The sequence below is a fragment of the Muscardinus avellanarius genome (genome assembly GCF_963383645.1).
Source record: "Muscardinus avellanarius genome assembly, chromosome: 14".
NCBI lineage: Eukaryota > Metazoa > Chordata > Mammalia > Rodentia > Gliridae > Muscardinus > Muscardinus avellanarius.
Window position 1 is genome coordinate 25,260,157 of NC_137800.1, and position 10,336 is coordinate 25,270,492.

Genomic DNA, 10,336 nt, shown 5'->3' on the forward strand with positions numbered 1-10,336 from the left:
AGAGCCCCCCAGGCCTTCCCCTTCACTCAGACCCCAGTGGAGTCAATGAAGCAGGAGGTGAACAGGTGCTAAGAAGACCTCAGGAGCTATCTTTGTGTAAGGGAAGTAAAATCTACAATAAACACAGGAAACTTCACCTTTAAAGAGAGCAGAAGAAAATAGTGATCCTTTGTATTAGGCACGGTCCTTTGTTTACACTAAAAGTAGGAACTACAAGTAAAGTGTCCCCTGTTCCTGTCTCCTTCCTTATTCTCCCTTTCCTTCACAGAGCTGAACTATGCAAACATCCGGAACCCGAAAGGACATTAAATATTAGTTTGATGAAGTCTTGAGATCTAGCAACAACTCAGAAATGTTTACAAAGGGTGGCTGAGAAAGTCCTAATTCTAAAAGTATTATGAGCTTAGTACTCCTCACTTAAAGAAAAATAAGCAGAATCTCTAAACACTTGCTAACCTAAATAATAAAACATTCCTCAATCCTAAAATTTAAGCAGTGATTTAGGGATACTTTAGTTATTTAGCAGTGATTAAGCAGTGAGTTAGGGATACTTTCTCGAATTATTGCCTCTTTAGCTGGGTGTGGTGGCGCATGCTTGTAATCCCAGCATTCAGGAGGCTGAGACCGGAGGGTCGCGGTTCTTGGAATAGCCTCAGCTACTTAGGGAGGCCCTTTGCAACTCAGTGAGACCCTGTTTCTAAAAATGAAAAGATTAAAATAATAGGGCTGGGGGTGTAGCTCAGAGGTACAATGCCCCTGGGTTCCATCCCTAGTACCGTGGGGGAAAAAAATTATTGACTCTTTAAAAAAATACACACAGAACTATCATAAAAGAAAAAGGTTTAAGAGTTAAGGAAAGATCGTACTGTTTAAGTATTACCTTCTCTTCCTATGTGCAGAATAAAAAGGGGCGTGTGTTACAGAGCCAGGAGAGATAATGAGCTCGCTCAGTCCTTAAACGTTGTGCCCTGAGAGTACCTTTCATTCACCGAGCTGTTATCCATATCCTGGGTCTAGGCGCTTCTTTCTTAAGTGCATGTGGCCTCCTCTACTTTATAGAACACCGTGAGAATCGTCCCGCTGGAATGCCCATAATGGTGATAGACTGAGAAGAGACTGAAGCTTGAGCGCTAACACATTTGACTGTACTTTGAGCTCTCGCCACGGGTCACTTACCCTCTCCTACTTTCATCCTCTGCAGAGGACAGCACTTAGGGTCCTGTTTCTTCTGTGTTCTCCTTTCCCAGCAGAGGTTCAGTGTGAGGGTAGGGGAAAAAATGGACTTTTCTGGTGATGTGGATGCATGTGATTATTATTTACTCTGGACCAAATTAGAGGGTTTTTTGTGTATGTGTCTCATGTTTCTCTCCCAAATACCTAGATTATTTTATGTTTCTCTTCAAAATCCAACCATAGCAAAATGTTACCACAAAGCAGGAAATTAAATCGATCGCTTAAAAAAACAAATGAATGCGTGATTTTTTTTATTTTTTTGGCTTTGGTTGAATCTGCTTGGAGGCCCTCCCTATAGAGCACCAGACAGACTCCAGGAAATGATATTCAATGTTGACAAATCAATCCGCTGCTGTGTGATTTGGAAGCTGCTCTATTTATATTCTGGGTATATACTCAAATTTAACAAGTACTTTACTTCTGTATATCTGGGGCTCTGACCATTCACCATGTATTATGTCAGTCTTTTCTTTCTAACCCCTCCAGGACAGAACATTATTCCATCCTGTGGGCAACAGCTGCATGGATTGCAACCCTGCGGAAAAGAAGATTTTCATGGCCAGATGTGACCCTCTCTCTGAAACTCAGCAGTGGATGTTTGAACACATTAACATGACAGTTTTAGAAAAATTTAGCCACCACACCAGCTCCTAGAAAGAAAGAAGGAAGGAAGGAAGAAAAGAGTGATTACCTGCAGATTCTGAACTAAATTCTAGCCGGCATCTGGGTCCAAGGAGTCAGGAATAACATATCCTAGACCCAGGGAGTCTGGTTTAAAGATTTGTAAATGCCATGTCAAAGGAGGCTGTCCTGAGGAACTTCCTGCATCTGAAGGACTTGGCTGAGAACCTCACCAGCTGCTTCTGAGAACTGGAGCCGAGCAGTTCCCTTGCTGGCCAAGGGGGAAGAATACTTAAGGACTTTTCAAAACAACTGCTGAGTTAATAAATCCTAGCATTTCTCAGGTCAAATCCTGCAGTAGTGAGTAGCTATGAATGGATCCTATTAATCGGGTGGGAGGGGGGTAGAAACAGAGTGCATGACTGCTCTGCCAACCTGACCAGACCCCAGGGTTAGAACTAGCCATGCTTAAGGGGTGAGCTGTACTCTTTGGTGCCATTCTCTGACCAAGAATGGGTTAAGCAGGTTTAACCCTTAAAAGTGCTGCAGATGATTTTAGAGTGCTCATACCATCCTGTTTTACTTTGTTTTCTTTTAAAACGAGGGTGCCACATTTAATATGACTTAAATTCCATAACAAGATAGACTTCCAATGTTCCCATTCTTTCTTTGATGTCTGCCATTTTTCTTTTAGAAGAGAAATTACCTGTTGTTCACAAGCGTTCATGCTCCAAAACCCAACTGTAATTCTAATTCAGTGCCCTTGTATGAATCCGCTTAAAAATGAAAACAAAACAAAACAAAAACAAAAAGAAAGCTATGCTACTGAGTTACTCCAAAGAAAAGATTTCACAGAAGCAGCAAAACCATAAAAAGATTTAGGAGAAAGATTTCTCTAGGAAATCTATTTTTACTTTTCTATTACTTTTAGAATTTTTAAAGTCTTATGTTTCTCCAGTCAAAATTTTTATTAAGGAGGGAAATGGAGTAAGGTCAGTGTAATTTGTTTAGGAGATTCTTCAACCTGAATAAATCTACACTCCCAGTGACAAGTGAAAATGGCCTGGTCTACTTCAATTCTATTTAATCAGTGCTGGGAACTTAGAGGTGGCTTTATTTAATTATTATATTTGTTTGTTTTATATTGTTAGTATTAATGTTATTATTTATTTGGAAGCCCATAAAAGGAATTACCATCAATAAAGTACTTCTGATATCATTATCTGTTAATGGGGCTGTATTTTAAAGGTTAAGAAAGGAAAAATTCAAAAACACTAAATGAGTATTTAATCCTTAAAAAAACTGTTTACTTTTCAACACGGGGTTGGGGAAGATTATACAAGTATCAAGATAGGTCTAGAGGAAAAAATAATGTTCAGTATACATTTATAAATTGCTTTTTTTTTCAAATACAAGAACGTATTTAACTTTGATTTTTCTGTTTTTATTTTAAATTGATTTTTCTGTCCTGTTAATAAAAATGTATGTATCTTCTTAGATGTAGACCACTGAATTTAGAACTGGAAAGACTCATGGGATCTAATGTCTTTGGTTTTTTAGATGAAAAATGAAAGCCCAGAGAGGCCTAACTCCTGGCAGGACTGTTGTGTCTTTTGATCTTTAGTCCTGCATTTAGTCTCCTGTGTTATCTCACTCTGTTGCCCAAGATGGTTCTGATTATTAATCCAATTTACCTTAAAAATTTTAGTCACCAGATAAGAATACTACACTTCCTGGAGATGCCCACAAAAGCAGCCTTGATGTACAGAAACCCTGATATATGAAACTTCTTCACATCCATGCTCATGATTTTGTTCTCTCCTCAAAACCTAATTAAAATATCCAGTTAAACTGCCCTGCTAATAGTTGGGGGAAGAGTTATTTCATTATATTTACTGATTTTTCGAGCATTCTTCTGAAGAGCTATTCTTTTTAAAGCAACTGCCACCGAAATATTTTATAGAGGTCAAGAGATCTTGAAGCATTTGAGCTGCATCTCAGAGAAAATCAATAGTGAGAAATTAACCTGTGTGTTGAACATTTTTAGAGAGTGAATGAAGACTTATCTCAAGTGTTCAGGGAGAGATCTGGCTATAGAATTAGTGGAGCCTATAAAAATTCACATTATGTCATTAAGCAGCTGACTGCTATTTACAGTTGTACCAAAGAGACAACCCTGGGCTTTGTACACTGGAAATCCCAGCTGTGTAATGGTCTCTTAGGAGGCCATCATCATGGCTGGCTGGACAGGCATCAGCTTTGAGAAAGCCTGAAAATTGCATCATGGCAGCGTCACCCACAGTAATCAACCAAGATTGGTCTACTCTCTGAGTAAGAGAATGTACTATAAGAAATATTTAAATTTTTAAATGAAGGGAAGCTTGAGACAGAAAATCCAAAATTAGAACTTAAAACTGTTAAGCAATCATTAAATGTGTGCACATGGGAAATATACAAATAGAACAAAATGAAACTTGAGGAATCTACCCCTAAGCAAAAGGGCATATTACAACCAAGAAGCACATTTGAGGAGGCATTTCTGAGGTCCCAGGTCAAGACTCCCTTTGGTTGAGATACCACTAATTGGCAAAGGAGACTGAACAGTCCTCAGAAAGACTCTTTCCCAGAAATGGCATGCTCTGAAAGTTGGACAGTAGAGTACACACCTACCCTTTTCTCAGAATGGGAGGAAAACTATCATAAAGTTAATCTGACCACAGAAACTGCTACTTCTCCATAATAAAAAATAGCTTTGCCAGAAGATAGAAAATAAGTAATTTTTTAAATCCTTCTTATGTATTTACAGAGAAAAAGCTATGCTGTAAAACAATTGTGAACTAATTGTGGGATTTATATTTTTTCCAGGGCTGGATTAATTACCATGGCAATAATAATGTACTGGCTTCTATGTCTACTGTTATTTAGCTAAAAATATCAATATGATCATATGACTGTTTTAAATGTATTCATTATATCAGAAGCCTCAGTGGATAATGCAAGTTCCAGGATTATTTTGTGAATTGATAACACAGAACTTTATACAATAAATGAATAACACATAATGTAAATGGACTTAACAGTCTATGAAAAAAGTGTTAGGCCCTTTCTTTTCACGTTTCTTGCAAAACATGAAACCCATGCCAATCCTGGATTTTTTTAAATTTTTTAATTTTTTTTATTTTTTTGCAGGTCTGGGGATGGAATCTAGGGGCATTCAACCTCTGAGCTACACCCCCTGCCTTATTTTTTATTCTTCATTTTGAAACTGGGTCTCACTGAGTTGCAAAGGGCCTCGCTAAGTAGCTGAGGCTGTCGGCGAACCTCGATCCTCCAGTCTCAGCCTCCCGAATGCTGGGATCACAAGCGTGTGCCACCACGCCAGGCTAAATATATGTTTTAAACAGAGGTAACAGTCAAAATGCAAGTAAGTAAAATATCTATCATATGCTTCTTACTTCCACAGAAAAAGAAACTTCTATTTCAATCTTTTTTGTAACTATCTGCATAAAGACACAGCAAACAGCATCTTTATTAGAAAGACCAACACTATAAATTTATAGCAAATCCATTGAAAGAGACAATGATGCTTTGATGGCAAAGCTGGGCAGCAGCCCCAGGCAGCCACACCTGCTACTGTGGGATAGTCCTGGCCCAGAACTTCACCCACCTGCTGACTCAGAAGACAGATGATGATGGCGAGACTCTGCCAGATCTGCTTTTATTTTATATTTTTTATGTGATGGTTAGGGATTGAACCCAGGAACATCCTACCTCTGAGCTACATCCCCAGGCTGATTTTATTTTTTATTTGGAAGCAGAGCCTCAATAACTTGCAGAGGGCTTCGCTAAAGTTGCTGAGACTGGTTTCAAAACTGCCATCCTCCTGTCCCAGCCTCCCAAGTACTGGGATTACAGGTATACACCCCAACCGGCTCAGATTTGCTTTTTTTTTTTTTTTTTTTTTTTTTGCGGGTCTGGGGATGAAACCCGAGCTACACCCCCTGCCCTACTTTTTGAATTCTTTATTTTGAAACAGGGTCTCTCACTGTTATGGAGGGCCTTACTAAGTAGCTGAGGCTGTCCCTCCAGTCTCAGCCTTCCCAAATGCTGGGATTACAAGTGTGCGACACCACGCCTGGCTTCAGATTTGCTTTTTTTTATTTTTTGGTGGTACTGGGGTTACTGGAAGCCCTTCTACCTCCCAGCTACACTCCCAGACCTATTTTATACTTTTTTTTTTTTTTTTTTTTGGAAACAGCTCGGCTTAAGCCAGCTCGGCTGGCTTCAAACCTGCGCGATCCTCCTGTCTCCACCTCCCAAGCATGGGGATTACAAGCGTGCGCCACCACACTTGGCTTCAGATTTGCTTTTGACTTGCTGTAACAGAATTTCCCTCCAGTAGGTGATTTCCCTAGCCCTCCCCTGGGGAGGAATACTAACTTATATATTTTCAGCAGTTAGAACTATCCTAATCATATGACATTTTAAGCATGGACTAATCCTGAGGAACCCACTTAATAAAATCTCTTCAGGTTTCTCACCCTGGCAGAAATATAAAGCTGCAATACACTTACATAAACATGTACTAAAGATATGCTGCAAATCAGGCATTTTGTATAAATCATGAGAAGGAATGCCTCAAAGAAAAAATATTTTTAAGCGATTCCTTGCAATTCTGGGAGTAGATACGAGGGGGAGGTAGGCTGGCTCTTTAAACGCGGGTGTGTGCGCAATCTTCTCCATTTACCTCATGGATAAGCTCTACCTTGCCGCCAATCCTCTCAGATCGACACCACTAGCTGTAATTACTCTCCATGTGAAACTGTGGCTGAGGACACTGAAGCGTGACAAGTAGCCAGCCCTTCCCACACTGCCGGCTTTGCAAGATTGCACTTTGATTTATGTCTACAGCCTTTACTTGCAGGACTGGGAGCTGTCTGTGACTCTATTTGGTAGACTTGACTTCAGCCTGAAGCTTTTATTCACAGTCAGTCATCTCTGTCCTTGACACACCAGACTGGTGTGCCTGGAACTGTAGCCTCCTGGCAGCAACAGCTCAGACACACGTTTGATACATCACTTCAGAGCAGCCTAGCAACATCCCTTCCATCTCTAGGGCCTGAAGTGGCCCCCTTCAGCTCACTGCACAATAGCGTCCTGGGGTTCCCACATTCTCCACACATCTGCTGAGAGCAACGGAGTGAAACTCCTGGCCCAGTAACAGAAAGGATGCTCACATTTCAGAATCTGATTGCTAATATATATATAATTTTTTTTGTACTGGGAACTGAACTCAGGAATATTCTTCCTCTAAGCTACACCTCCAGCCCTTTTATTTATTTATTTATTTATTTATTTATTTATTTATTTATTTAAAAAAAAAAAAACAGAGTTGAGCTGAGTTGCTGCCAAAGGTCTCACTAAGTTGCTGAGGCTGGCCTTGAATCTGCAATCCTTCAGTCTCAGGCTCCCAAGTACTGGGATTGCAGGTATGTTCCACTGCACCCAAGTGATTATGGGTGATTTTATACTAACACTGCTTTCTTTCCAGAGGGGCTGTTCATAACTAAATAGCATATGTCTTTGTTTACCTGAAACAGCCTTGGTTTATGCTGTTGTTTCATGTAATTATTAAGTATCCTAATTTAGATAACAAATTACATGGGCTCACTATAGTCCATCTATCCTTTTACTTTATATATTTTTCTATTGAAAATTAAAATGTCCTCTGCTTATTGATGCCTATTTAAAAAAAAACAGAAAGATTCATCCTTCTCTTCAATAAACAAGACCAATTGAAACCAATTTATTGATGGTGATCTACTGCATTTTTTTTTTTTGGCATATTGGGGATGGAACCCAGGGGCTTTTTACCTCTGAGCTACACCATTAGCCCTATTTTTTATTCTTTATTTTGAAACAGGGTCTCACTGAGTTGCAAAGGGCCTTGCTAAGTAGCTGAGGCTGTCTGCAAACCACGATCTTCCTGTCTCAGCCTCCGGAATGCTGGGATTATAAGTGTGTGCCACCATGCCCAGCTCACATGATTCTTTAATTAGTTGCTTCATGGAACAGTTTTTATCAAGAGTTCTTATATCCACTTACATCTTTCTGCTAAGATGATTCTAATTTAAATTTTTCATAATTTAAAAAAACTAACTTGAAATCAAGTAAGTCATTTTTTATTTTTCGGAAGTATAAATAGTTCTCCAACCTAAACTAATAGTCATATTATCAGTTCCAAATATTATGATTAAATATGTATATTCTATTTCATTATTGCTTTCATTTATTCAAAGATTTTTTTTTCTTGAGCTACTGAGGATGGAACCCTGGGGCATTCTACCTCCAAACTACACCCCCAGCCCTATTTTTTATTCTTTTTTTTATTTTGTTTTGTTTTAATAAATTTTTATTGGTGCATTGTAGTCATACATCTCAATCGGATAAAAATCTTGCACAAGTATACATGCACACATCATCCAGTCAGCCCCTACCCAATCTCTAACCCCTTCCCTCCCCCTCCCTCCTACCCATGCTTGGCTTCCTGATTGACTTTGATATGTTTAAGTACATCATGTGCTTTAAAGAGTTTCCCTTATCATTCCTCTTATCCCTTCAGATATGTCACCTTCACTGCTCCTCTATAGGGTCCCTTCTTCACCTAGAGTTCCTCCTATTACCCATTTCTCCCTAATATTTTGCACATTAAGAAAAGCATCTGAGCCGGGCGTGGTGGCGCACGCTTGTAATCCCGCGCTTGGGAGGCAGAGACAGGAGGATCGTGCAAGTTCGAAGTCAGCCGCGCGCACTGGCTTAGGAGACCCTGTTTCCAAATAAAAATGTAAAAATAGGTCTGGGAGTGTAACCCGGAGGTAGAAAGGCTTCCAGGAACCCCAGTACCACCAAAAAAAAAAAAAAAGAAAGAAAAAAAAGAAAGAAAGAAAAGCATCTGATTTCTTATTTTTTGTGTGACATTTCACTGTAAACGCTATAATTTTGTTCTCCCTTATGGCTGGGCAAAATTCCATTGTTTACATATCCCATAGTTTTGAAATCAACTCATTCGTTGAAGGACAACTTGGCTGGTTCCACAGTTTGGCAATGATGAACTGTGCAGCTATGAGCATGGTTATTCATGCATTAGTTTGGTATTTTGGTTTTCATTCTTTTTGGTAGATGCCCAGAGGTGGTATTGCTGGATCATATGGTAAGTTCGTTTTCCTTCTTCTGAGGATTTTCTATATTGTTCTCCAAAGTGGTTTCACCAACTTGCAATCCCACCAACAATGTATTAGAGCTTTTATTTATCCACACTTATTCTCACTTACTGAAAACTTGAAAGCCAGAAGGTGAGTAACTTTGACAGGATGATCCACTCATAACCAATTTTTTTTTTAAATAGAGGTCACTTGGATCTGAAAAACTGCTGAGAGATAAGGTGAGGCAACAGCAGCTTCTATTGCTTCCTGGCCACACATTTGCAGAAACCCGCTGGCCCTTTGCTGTGAAGCAGGCCCCAGTTCCAGGCCTGCCATGTGCAACAGGTTCCAGGCCCAGTCTTGCTGGCTCCAGACCTGGCCTCGCCACCTGGTAGGCTCTGGTTCCTGTCACCGTGGCCATGACATTTACAGTTTCCCATTTTTCCCTCCACATATATTTTAGTAGGAGAAACAGCATGTGTCATTTGCAGAAGCTGAGAGCCCAAATCTCTAGCAGCAATGGATTTTATCTCCCCACTGAAAGCAGAGGCTCACAGCCTCACCATGGAGAGCAAAATCCGCTGCTCCAAACATACTCTGACCCTCAGCACAGCACAGAGGAGTGCAGCGGCCATGAGCTGAGGTCTCCCTGGACACCTGGCGCAGCGAATCGGCCTGGCAATATGGGTGGGGCTCCCTCCAACTTGCCCTGGACATTTTTCTTATATAGTGTGTTGTCTAGAATTCCTGCACATGTGTGGCAAGAGCAGTCTACTTTGGGAGAAATATTTTCAAAAATTCAAGATGGATTGGATTGGATCTGTCTGCTTCTCCCAACATAGTATGTTGTTCAGAATTCCTAAGCATGTCGGGAGGAACAGTCTACTTTTGGAGAGATTTCTTCAAAAATTCAAGGTGGATTTGGTTGGATCTGTCTCCCTCTCCTGAATACTGGACACCACCACCTTCTTGGTCTCTTCTAGAGTATGTTGTTATTAAGTATTCCTGTGCATGTGTGGCAGGAGCATTCTGCTTTCTGATCTGTTCTGGGATATCCCTCCAAAAATCACTTTTCTTGTAGTGGCAGGCACCGCAATGCAGTCTTGCCTCTAATTCCGCCATTTTCCACTTTCTCTATATTTCAGATAGGAAGTCATGACTGTAAATGTTTCTTGTTTTGTTTTGTTTTTTGGTAGTACTGGGGTTCCTGAAAACCCTTCTACCTCTGGGCTATATTCCCAGTACCTATTTTTATACTTTTTTATTTGGAAACAGGGTCT

General features: G+C 40.1%; 1 protein-coding gene across 1 annotated transcript in view; it reads left to right on the forward strand.

Moving 5' to 3' along the window:
- Positions 1-1,887, forward strand: part of GALNTL6 (polypeptide N-acetylgalactosaminyltransferase like 6) — a gene marked incomplete at both ends in the record, with an annotated part of 1,089,171 nt that extends 1,087,284 nt beyond the window's left edge. Inside the window, one exon of the mRNA XM_080710675.1 lies at positions 1,720-1,887. Coding sequence (XP_080566801.1) covers positions 1,720-1,887 — 168 coding nt within the window. The remainder of the gene's footprint in view (positions 1-1,719) is intronic.
- Between the last annotated feature and the right edge of the window lie 8,449 nt (positions 1,888-10,336).